This window comes from Pyrgilauda ruficollis, unplaced genomic scaffold, assembly GCF_017590135.1.
Source record: "Pyrgilauda ruficollis isolate IOZ18807 unplaced genomic scaffold, ASM1759013v1 scaffold59, whole genome shotgun sequence".
Taxonomy (NCBI): Eukaryota; Metazoa; Chordata; class Aves; order Passeriformes; family Passeridae; genus Pyrgilauda; species Pyrgilauda ruficollis.
In genome coordinates, this window is record NW_024527599.1 from 2952552 (window position 1) to 2964670 (window position 12119).

Genomic DNA, 12119 nt, shown 5'->3' on the forward strand with positions numbered 1-12119 from the left:
ACTTTAGCTGCCTGTCCTCCTGCCATTCAGCAGCTCAGAGAGAACCAGCACAAGAGGAAGAAAATATTAATGACTCGAAGGCACTCTCACCACAGGACCAGCCCTGTCTGCTCTCATTTCCTCTGCTGCCAATAAGAGTGTCTTTTACTCACTGCACCAAAGTCTCCCTTTCAGGTAATCCTTCATGCAAACCTTCTGCTGGCACTTTCCAGAGCCCAGAAGTATTAAATCTGGTGTTCCAGCAGTTGCTGATATATCAATAAGAATTGTTGGACAGCTGTTCTTTCAGAGGATGGAACAGATTTATCCCTATCTCCATCTGACTGGGAAAAGAAAAAAAAAAAAAGAAAAAAAAGAAAAAAAAAGCTCATAAAACAAAATCTGCCGAGATAAAACTTGCTAGAAAAGCAATATTTCCCCAGGGAATGGGTCACTCACTGGGAGCCTGGAGCCCTGCAGCTGCTGGCAGAGCCCAGCTCCCTCCACACGTGGCTCAATCCCCAAGCCAGGGGCACCCAGGGGATGGTGAAGGACAACTGCTGGCTGTTCTACCCCAGAGACAAATCAGGACACGGGGAGGCTGTGCTGAGCCAAGGGGAAGGAGCACTTGGCTGGGGCTGGGAGCTGGTGTTAAATGTGTGTTTTTGGCACAGGAAGAGCCATCCCAGCTCCCCGGTGCTGCCAGCGCAGGGCAGGGCCCAGCCTGGCACACACACAGCCCTTGGCACCTCCTGCAGCTGCCAGAAACAGCAAAAGCACGTGGGAATCACAGCTCCAGCACAGCCCCAGGATGAGCACAGTCCCTGAGCAGGGCTGCCCTGCAGCACCCAGATTTTTGGCAAGCACAGAGAGCGGGGAGGGCGACAGCTTCCTGGTCACTGCAGGTGGGGAAGTGAGAGAAAATGAGGATTTTTACAGCCCGGGGTCCCACTGAGGGCAGCTCCCCTGCCAGATCACACCCTGTGCCCCTCCAAGAAGAGGTGACTGGACCCAGCCCTTGTCCCTTTCAGGAGCAGCACAAGTTGCAGCTTTGCCACTGCAAAGTTGGCAAGTTGGGTGTCTCCTTGGTGGCCTGCAGACGCTCCCCAGCACATCCCTCTCTGCTCCATCCCTCGGGGATTTGGCCACTGCATCCCCCCTTGCCCAACTGCTGCTCCCGCGCCTCTGGCACATCCCATGACTTGGCAACAGGGATGGAGCAGGAAAATCCCCCAGGGACCAGCAGGCAGCCCTCCTGCCAAAGAGTGCAGCAGCTCAGGGATCACACTTCTGTTTGCTTCCCACCTTTTTCCTGCACAACTCAGAGCCTGGATGAGGAAAACCCTGCTGCTCTTGCTCCCTCCTCCTGACCCAGTGCAGAATCCCACCCACATTCCAGCACATGGAGCAGAGAGCTGCTGCCCAGCAAAAAGAAATATTGCTGCTATTCTCCTCCTGACAATACATTTGTGCCTTAATTAATAGCAGGGTTCCCATGGCAACTGCTTGTTTATAACAGAAAAACTAAAGGCACCAGCAAATCCCAGTGTCAGCGAGCACAGGAGAAATACTGGGCGTGCAAAAATAAAACTTCTGCCTTCCACCCTCCTGCAGTGGGAGCAAATTCCCAGGTTCTGGCACTGATCCCTCCCTTTGGAGGGGGAAAAAGGGACTCCTGAAGTTTGTCCCATCTCTGCTGCACGGCAGCTCCTGGCATGGAGGGTGCCCAGGGGCTGTGGCAGGACTGGGCTGGCCCCACCTGAAGAGCTCAGAGCTGGCTCCTTCAGCACATCAGAGACCAGCAGAGGGGCTGGACAGGGCTTGGCCAAGATGATGGGAACCCCGGGGAGAGCAGCCTGTCAGAGGCAGGAGTGTTAAATGCCAGAGCTCATTCCCAGGAACATCCTGCCAAGCAAGCTCCGGGGCTGTGCTCCGAGCTGCAAGGACGTGTCTGGGGGAGCGTGCAGGAGGTGTGAGCTGACAAATGCCATCAGCCAGGCAGGGGGAACCAGCTCAGCCCAGCTCCAGCTGCAGAGTCACCGTGGCAGTATCACGGATCCACATCTCCACGGGGGAAGGAGGCTGGAGATGTGGATCTCCACGGCAGAGCTGGGGGATGACAAACAGCAGGAGCCCCAGCACTGGCAGCTTCAAAGGAGGGAAAAGGAGGGGGGAGATGCACAAGCTCCCAGCTCCAGAGATGAATTACAGCCTGCAGTGCCCACTGAAAGCTGGCCAGAGGACAGGCAGCCTCACAGAGAAGGGCAACAGGGAAAAAAAAAGCACCAGAAAATAAAGCCATAAATTAATATTACCCAAGCCATAAAGCAGCAGCCAGACAAACATCAGAGAGCAGGGACAGAGGCAGCTCACCACCCACATCAAAGCTTACCAAAGGTCACTTTGCTGTCCTCCCCCTGCTCCTGCCTGTATTTATGGGGAAGCCTTCTCCAAAAAACAGAAATCAGCCGAAAAGCTGAACTAAGCAGCAGGCCAGGCCTGGGCTCAACAGCTTCAACTCTTAATGTGAACAAAAAACAACCTCATCAATCAGTCCCTCTGCTAAGACAACTCCTTCCAAGCATCTCCTGGAGGGCAACACAACCATCTACCATTGATCTAATTTGTCTTTAATTACAAAAGTTACAGTAGGGCTGGGAGTGCTTTCTTAACTGGGCCCTGAAGAGCAGCTTTGTAAACCCAAGGCTCCTGAGGTTTCTTTATTAAAAGGTTATTTCCCCCTGCACTTCTGCTAAGTGGAGGAGTGCATGCAGCTGGTTCACTCGAGAGGTCTTCTCCAGCTGAGGGGATCTAACAGCAAAAAACAGAAGGGGAGAGGCCAGACAGTTCTGCTAATCCACACAGAGAGAAAGGAAATCAAAGCAGACTGGCAGCAGCTCTGATTCTGCAGCACTCACATGCTGGCAGAGCAATTCCTAACCCAGCTCACAGTGACTTGAGGAATCTGCCCAGCAGAGCAGCAGAAACGAGGAGCAGGGAGGGAGGGAATGGGCCACTGGGTCAGCCTTGGCTGCACAGTGCTGTCCTGCAGTGGCACAGTCCCTGGAGATCAGCAGGAGCAGCTCCTCTCTGTTCCATGGCTGCGTAGTGAAGGAGAAGGAATGAAAAACAGTGGGGTGAGGGCTGCAAGGAATGGAGGAAAGCAGGGGTGGAGTGTAGGACAGGCACTCCAGGAGGACTGGGACCAATCTGGGTCACCAACCTGCACTTAAATATCAGCGAATCCTCCAAAAACCACGGAACTCCAACATCCACGTGGGGAACACGCCACACCTCGTGGGACAACACCTCTAACAGACAACTTCCCTGACTGCTGGGAAGCAAGAGGAGAAGGCAGCTCCTTCTGCAACCCTTCCTGGGGTGGGAGAACCAACCTTTTCCCCTGGCCCAGGTGAAGGAGCGGCTGCTCCCGACGCTCTCGGGCTCGGCCGCCTCGCCCTGCCAGGGCTGGCCCTGCAGCTCCAGGGCTCTGCTGCTGCTCTTCAAGGGCGTGATGTACTTGGGCAGCCCTCTGTAGAACCACGCCCCAGACCTCTTCCAGACCTGCCAGAGACACAGACAGGACACCTTAAGCTGGGTTTTTACAGCGAAATGAGCTCCCCATCAAGCTCGGCCGAGCCGCTCGCTCCCAATCCCAAATTCCTGCCCAGATTCGCCTCTGTCCTCCTTCCACAGCTGAAAAATCCCAGCTGTGAGGAAGCAGCAGGTACAGATGGAAGGAGGAGCAGAAGGTGATGGCAGAAGTGCTGCCTCATGCTGGACCTGCAGCACAACCCCAGTGCTCATCTCACAGAGCAATTCAGGCCAAGCCAGGTCATGTAACGAGCTTGAAAACCCCAGAATGAGAACAACACTCAAATAACCTGAACATGCAGCAGGAAATGGACCTCGAGCACTAAACTGTAATATCTGCTGTAAGAACAGCCTCTCCTCTCCAATTTAGCTTTAATGCAGCTTATGATGAAGGCACTCTATTAAGTATATTTAATATAAAGCGTGCTGTAAGCCAGGGGAAGGGAGAAGGGTGGCAGCTCAGACAAGGAGAAATGGCCTCGTACAAACCTAATTCTTGTGTGCCTTCCAGCAGCCTGATAATGAGCTAATGACACAGCCAGGGCAAAAATAAGTTAACATAGTAAAAATATCATTTTTTACTTCTGGCACTTCTGCTCAGAGTGAAGGAGATCATCAGTGTTCCCACGATCATCCAAGGTCCCAAAGCACTTTACACACAGTTTCATCACGATGGCAGTGGGTGCAAATGCAGATATCCCTAATTGCAGCAACACATTTGCAATTTGCCTTTAGAGCTTAATGAAAGCAGAGGGCAGTGACAAAACCTGACATTCAGGAGGACACCTGTAGTGACAAAACCTGACATTGAAAAAGCAGGACAGCAGCAGCACCACTACACTGATGGCTGCCTGGTTCCCAGAGCCACCAAGAGAGCTCAAATCTCTGTGTTTGGGGTCTTGAAAGCCAAGTGCAGGTGATCTGAATGCAGAGGGGGAGCTGGGAATGTGGTTTTTAAAGAAATCCACCCCGCAGGAGAAGAAAGCAGAGCGCTGCTGTGACCCAGCACACGTGCAAGGGGGAGGCTCGTGCATCACAGCAGGGTCTGCAAACCAGCAGGTGAGAGCATCCTGCAGCTCCACCAACGTTCTCCTGCTGGGTAACCACCCAGCAGGAGGGTGAGTCTGCCATCCAGGCAAAAAGCTGGGAAGCCAATTTCCCCCAAGACTGCAAGTTGTTGTTCTGCAGAGGGGGTTTGGCAGGCAGGACACCTCAGCAGCTCCTTCTCCTCCGTGCCAACAGCCAAAGTGACCCAGCCTGGCAAGGCACAGGCTGACACAGCTCCTTCTGTCCCTTCTGCTGGCACGTGGGGACTCGCAGCAGTTGGTGCAGTGTGTCAAACAGCACATGGCAGATCAGCACAGGGACCCTGCAGGAACAGGCTCTGCTTGCTGAGAATCAAGAAATGCAACAGATTTTGAAGTGCGGGACAGACATCTCTGCACAGAGCTCAGGTACACGTGGCCCGTGCAGGAGCTGCAGGCTGGGCAAGCCCAGGGGTCCCTGAGGAAGGCTGGAGGTTTTGGGAGCAGCAGGAGAACAGGGACGGGGCTGGAAATTGTCCATCCCTGACACACGCTGGGGATCCGGTGCACACACACCTTCCCTGGATGAACTGCTGGGGAGGAAACAGCCCTCTGGTACAGCCACTCTCTGAACAGACCTTGCAACATCTGTAATTTAATTTGAAGCACTGGAGAGACCTATTATCTTCAGGCGAGCTCCAATTTAGACACACCATAAAACCAATCAGACACAGCACGGGTGGCTGGAACAAAGGCTGGTCACCCCCAGGTTCCTCACTACCCCAAAGCAAGTCGTTACAGAAAGAGTTAATGACATAACACCCCCAGCTCTGATGTGGTAATACTACTATAAAATTGATTCTCTGCATACATATTCCCTTTAAATTGGTGCTTCTAATAGAGTTTGGTCCTATTATCGCAGCAGCGAAATTGTTTTGAAATCAGCTCCGAAATAACTGCAGCAAGATGCTGTCCCCTGGATGGATTCAGTCCCTCTGGCCCTCCAGGTTGGCAGCACAGCCCATCCCAAAGCACCAGGGATCACATCCTGCTCTGCACATGGGGCAGTTTGAGCTCAAAACTCCATGTTTTGATCCAAGGTTGATGTTGTTGACTGCTATTGATGGGATTTGATTGATGGCCAGAGTGGCCTGACAGCAAAGTCCTTGCTTGATTTTAGATTAATACAACTGTAACAGAGCCTTGAGAATAAAATACTTGTTTACCAGCAGGAGTTTACTCTTACCAAGGAAGGGAGGATGCACATTCAGGTGAAATTTGTTCCCCACAGCAGCCTGAGTTTGGGTGGAGCTGGAATGTCACCAGGGAGAGGGACAGCCATGGCCATGACAGATAAATGCCTTTTACAACCCTGATAATATTCCCATTAAAGCTGCATCAAGCCATCATTGCAGCTATGGAATGACACACGCAGAAGCAGATGGGGATTTTATCGAGCATTTTCAAGTGCAGCCTGGAAATGGGACCTGACAGAGAATCACTGGGCCCTGGTGAGACTCATGTTGCTGCTCTGAGCATACAAGTGCTAAAACAAGCTCCTGAAGAGGGAAAACATTAGGGCTTGCTGATAAAGAGGTGGATCACAGCTGAGGGAATCACAACAAACACTTGCAGTCTCCCCAGAGCCCTCCTCACCAAACCACATCCCCCAAACAGAGATGCTTAGAAAAGAGCTCTGCTGCAAAGCCACATTTTGCTCCACCATCTCCTGCCCGTGCCATGCAGCGTTCCCACCCTGCAGCCCTTTCCTCTACAGCAATTTGGGCTCGGTGACAAAGCCACGTTTTGCTCTATCACCTCCTGCTCATGCCAGCTCCCACCCTGCAGCCCTTTTTCACAGCGACCTGGGCTCGGTGAGAGGAAAACCACCACTTTTACCTTCCCACGCTGACACCACCAATACCAAAAGGTGGGGAAGCAGCTTCCTGTGGGCTACAGCCAGGAAAAAGGCACCTGCAGATGCAGCCACCCTGGGAGGAGCTGCTGGCATGCCCTGCCTGCAGCACAGCCCCTCTCTCTGTCCCAGCTCTCCAGCACGGCCCTGGTACTGCTGGGGAGAGCCAGCGCTCCTCAGCCTCGTTATCTGCATTCATCTGCCTTTCCATAACACAGAGATTTCCAATTACATTATTTACAGCAAGCTGCTGTCGACTCCCACATTGGGCACTTGAGGATGAAGGAAATTAAAAGGCAGTGGAATTACCATTCCAAGCTTTGTTTCTGGAATAGCAAAATCCATCGCCCCCCTGACCCCGACGTTTCTCAAGCTGCAGTGCCTGCCAGCCTTCAACCATTTATCATCCCCCATTCAATCAGGCCTCTTTTTTTTTTTTTTCTCCCACCCGTGGCTCTATTCTAGAGGACACTATTTTGAGTCTAACTACTCGCTGCCACCCCCAAAATAATATGGCAGAGGCTATTGATGAGTTCTTTCAATTGCAAACAGGTGCACATCGCTCCTATTCAATCCAGAGTCACCCAAAATAAACACCCTTCTCCATCCGTGGGGTGTTTTGCCAGGAAATCGTCACGCCAGGCAGGAATAACCCCAAGCTATGTTGCTTTACAGTGTTCCAAGTGGTAGGAGTGGATATTTGAAAAGGGAAGCCCCGGGGGCAAAAGGGGAGGAGATGACTCTGCTCCTCCCTTTGCGTGGTTTGTTGTGATGAACTGAGAAATGCAGCCAGCCTTGAAAATGCTGTGTAGTGGAGGAGAAGGAATGAAAAGGAAAGTGAAGCAGAGAGGGCAAATTAAAACTTTTAACAGGTCCCGGGTAGCTGACACTCTCTTTCATATTCGAGGGAGTTTAAGAAAAAAAGCTTCCCCCCCACCCCACTTAAACTGCTTTCATTATCCTTACAATTCTGGATGTGTCAATTCAAATGTAAATGTGCACAAACGCTTCCAAGACGATTTTAATTACAATGATAGCATGGCTAATTATGGATATATATATAAAAATATATGTATAAGGGGTAATTCAGGAAGGTGCACTGCAGAATCTGGTGCTACCAGTCAAAATAAGGCTGTGCAGAGAGTTAAAGGGCTGGGCAGGGATGCGACAAAACCCAGCAGGTCCCTTTTCCCCTTCAGGCCAGGAGGTGACAGGCAGATTTCGGCCAGGCACAGCTAATTCAGGATGGGCAGTGCTGCTGTGCCAGAGGCCTGGCAGCAGGGAATCCTTCCAGCTGTGGATTTACCAGCAGCACTGCTGCCAGCCAAGTTCTGCTGCTGCAACCTTTGCGCTGCAGGAGCCGCTCCCCTTCTGCCCCGGGATCTCATTCCTGGGGAGTTCCACTGCAGACCCACAGCCCGTGCTGGCTGCAGCCAGGATCAGCATCCCTGAGCTCCCCATGGGATCCTGCAGGATCCTCTGACTGCTGGAAGGTGAAGCAAGATCAAAGAAAGGAGCAGGGAAGGAGGAAGGGAGATTCTTGCCCTCAGAAGTGAACGTGAGCGTGGCTGAATTTGGTTCTACCTTTGCTTGCAGGAGCACTAAACCACAACCCACAGCATCCAAAGACACTGTGAAGGAAAAAACACCCACAGAATCCTGGAAAAACCAAAGGAGGGTTTTCCACAGCTCCCTCTGCAAACAGCTGGGACAAATGCCTCGGGAGGGGTGCAGGTGAGGTCTGGTGGTGAGGCACTGATGGTGTGAGGCTGCTGGGGGATGTTCCCTTTGCAGACACAGCCCCTCGCCCTGCCCATCCCCTGCTGCTCTGTCTGGGATGCCTGGATGCAGGCAGAATCCCAGGAAGCAGCAGGCAGAGCCCATCCCTCGCCTCCACTCTCCAGAAATAAGAGCGGATCGCGGCTCTGCAGCACAGCCCTCCCAGAGGAGCCTCCCAGGGAGACAGAAAGCAGCAGAGAGGCTGAGGACAGGATTCCCAGAGGGATCTGTGGGCACCAAGCACTGGAGAACTGATGTTTCCACAGCTGGCTTTGAGCCAGGCTGGGTGATGGTTTAATCACAACCAAGGCTGCAAAAGGGGGACCCTAACCCCAACCTCAACCCTAATGCATCACTAAACTTCTGCTGGCTCAATTCCAGCCTGCAGGGATAAATAATAACACGGGAAATGAAGGGATGAGGAAGTGTGGACAATGCCACAGGCTGCAGCTGTTAGATGGTGCATGGGATGTCCAGCCCCAAGCAGCCCCAGATCCTGCTGGGCCACATTTATTCTGATTTACCTCAACTCCCTTGGCCAAGGTTTCTCTAATTCTCAGTTCCCAAACCCCCAAAATAAAGGCAGGGCGTGTAGGAAGACACAGGGGATGGATGATTTGATGTCTGTGTGCCCTCACTGTCACCCTTCCAACCTTCTCCTGCTCAGGGCACCAGCAGCAGCATGAATAAGAAAGGAGACAGACTTGAACCCACCTTAAAGGGAATTGGAAAATAAAGCAGAAGCTAAGGGTTGAGAGGCAAGTCGAGGCTGTGATTTAGTCTAAGAAGGAAAGGTCCATCCATTTTCCTCAGGCATGCACTTTGGCTGTATCTCAGGGCTCACAGAGTGAGAGCTGGAGGTTATCATACCCACACATAACACACGCTGGACACATTGATATTCTCTGCCCACTGACCAGGTTACTTATTTTTTAAGAAATAGGAAAAAAACCCACAGTGGTACAGAGAGATTGAAAAAAACCCAACAGAATAAAGGAAATAAAGCAAATTTTAGTCCCTGCATTTCCCTGCAGAGTGCAAAGAATACCTGCACCTGCCTCGCTCTCTATTTTGGGATCTCTATCTGGAATTCAAAACATCTAGATGATTCAGTGTATCAAATTGTTATCAAAATCCAGGGAGCTGGAATGCTCTCTTCCTGCCCTACCCACACTGCTGCTGATAATTTCAATTGTCAGCATCCACGTATCCCTCATTTTACCTGAACATGGACTTTGGGGGTGCTCCCACACACACAAAAAAAATCCCTCCAATGTAAAACCTAAGCAATGCAAAGTTTCCACAACTAATTAAAAAAAAAAAAATTCAGCACCTCCAACACCTGCACAAACACTCTCACTACACTTCAAAAATTGATTTAGCAGAGCACCCAGGTTACACAGCTGGGTGCAGTTTGGTCTGAAATAGCTGGACTGGATTGATGCTCAAGGACCACAAGCCAAAGCCCAAAATAAATTGATGGGAACAAGTGAAAATCCATCTGTAATCACAGAACAAATTCACAGACTTCACTTCAGCACAGAGCAGCGAGCCCTGATGTTGGTGGATGCTGGCTGGCAGACAAGAATTGAGGCAGCCCATTACTTTTTTTTTTTTTTTTTGCAGTGTAAAGTCAAGGATGAAGGATATAAAAATTTAGAGACCTGCATTAGAAGTCTCACACACTGGCAAGTTATGGGATTTTGAAGGCAGGGAGGAAAACAGATTTAAAGGCTGCAATTCTGGTTATTTTTAGTGGGACAAATTATGCTCTACATCTCTCAAGCTGTATTAAAAAAAAAAACAGTTAGCCAAGTTTATTTGTCACAGAGTGAGGAGGGTGTAAGGGAACAATCTCTTTATGGCCAGAGCTAGAAAAATCCCACAAAGTCAGGCTCCAAGTGTGGTTTTTCCCCTTCACTCCCTCATAAAACAAAGTTGTCACCACTGCGTGTGTTTGAGCCTGCCTGGCCTCCAGCCAAGCCTCCCAAATCCCATTTTCTGCCTTCCAAGGCCCAGGGAAGAGCCCACACATGCTGTGCACAGATTTGGGGTGGGCAGGGGGATGCTGCTGAGCCCCAGCTCCCCACAGCTGTGTTTTACCTCTCTCTGCTCACTGCAGATCTTGCACAACCACAGGGGACGTTTCTGGGCTCCGACAGCTTCTATCCCACACTTGGTGCAAACTTTCTGAAACAAGGAGAGAGAAAAAAAGGAAGAAAGAAAACAAAAAGAGAGAGGTGGTGTTAGCAGCTCCCCACAGCCTTTGAGGGAGAGAAGGTTGGGAAGCAACAGCTCTGCTCTGCTCTCCTTAAAAACCTAACCCACGGCACAAATTCCCTGTTTTTCCTGGAGAACCCCTGACTGCAGGAAGATGCTGCGGGGCTGTAAGGACAGGAGACAAAGCACAAATCCACAGCACAGCCCTTGACTCCAGGGAGAGGAGAGAACTGGGCAGGGCAAATCAAACCCCACCACCCACAGGTGTATTTGCAGAGCTGCTTTTTTACTGCCCTGAATCCTAATCCCCAGTCTCTGTAAGCAGGCAGGAGTGCAGGATTGGGAATGTTCTCCTCCCTCCTCTCACACACACGTGTTGAATCTCACATTTTCCCCCCCATCCCAGCACACTGTTCTTGATCTGGGGCTGTTTAGCAGGTGGGCATGGCCATGGTTACACACATTTCCTGAACTCTGATGGCTCTGCACAGCCCTTTCTGCTGTCTCTGCTGGCATCCCAAGCCATTTACAGCCCAAATCTCCCAACATTACATAATGAAGCTGATGCCTATCAGCCCTGGCAGTGCAGCTGGAATGAGAAATGGGATGAATCCTTTGATCCTCACAGAGGAAAAGCCACTCAACAAGAGGAGAGCAAAAGCTTGCTGAGATATACCTGAGGATTGGATTCACACATCCCCCACACCAGGCTGCTCCTGTGCCCAGGGATGAAGGTCTCATCTTCCCCATCCCACTATTCCTGCCCTCATCCTCATCCTCCCAGAGAAATAATGAACAACCTGTTGAGCCTGGTGCACCAACCCTCCCCATGGTGCTTCCCAAGCCAAGGGGCACTGGCAGATTCAGCCACAGACCACCCAAAAGACCCCAAACTCTCCCTCCCACAACCCAAACCCCGAGGGAGCAGCTCAGCCTGGAATCCCCTCAAAAATCCCAATTCCCACACGGATAGCACATTCAAACGCTCCCTCTAGTGGAAATTCCCAACCGATTTTACTCCCAGCCACGAATTCTGAAAAATCCCAACATTAAAACGGTGTTTTCCTCCTCTCCTTCTCTGCAGAGTAGCTGGGAAATTGAGCATCACCCAGAACCCCTCGGAAGAAGACATAAAAATCAAGGGCATTAAATGCAGCCCCATTTCTCATTAAACACCAGACAAAGCACTTTCCTCTCCCACTCATCCTTCACCTTTTACACACACATATCAATCCCCTCTGCATGGTAAAGCACCTTGGGCTTTGTCTCACTCCTGCTGTTGTTAACACATCTGGCTTTGCACACCCCTTGGTCTTGCCACAATGCCTTTACTTCCCAGATAATAAAAAGCAATATTAAAAGTATTCTTTCCAAAGCAGGAAGTGGCACTTAGAAGATCCATCAGAAGTGCAGAACCTCTGTTCAGCAGGAGCCATTTACCTTGCTGAAGGTAAATTCTTTGCTGTGTTTCAGGTGCATCATTACAATTCCTGGCATTGAATTAAATGTGCTGCAATGACACGGTACCAGAGCAGCGCCTGCCAGAAAAATATGAACTTTAAAAAAAATTCATAATTCCCTGACAAATTGCTTATTGCACGCAGCAC

General features: G+C 50.9%; 1 protein-coding gene across 8 annotated transcripts in view; it reads right to left on the reverse strand.

The window, feature by feature from the left end:
- RPH3AL (rabphilin 3A like (without C2 domains)) overlaps nucleotides 1–12119 on the reverse strand; it is a 36712-nt gene that overhangs the window by 11599 nt on the left and 12994 nt on the right. For all 8 annotated transcript variants that reach the window (XM_041482821.1, XM_041482827.1, XM_041482826.1 and 5 more), the window contains 2 exons: nucleotides 10396–10482; nucleotides 3375–3543 (listed from right to left, as the gene is read on the reverse strand). In XM_041482821.1, the coding sequence (XP_041338755.1) occupies nucleotides 3375–3543; nucleotides 10396–10482 (256 nt within the window). The remainder of the gene's footprint in view (nucleotides 1–3374; nucleotides 3544–10395; nucleotides 10483–12119) is intronic.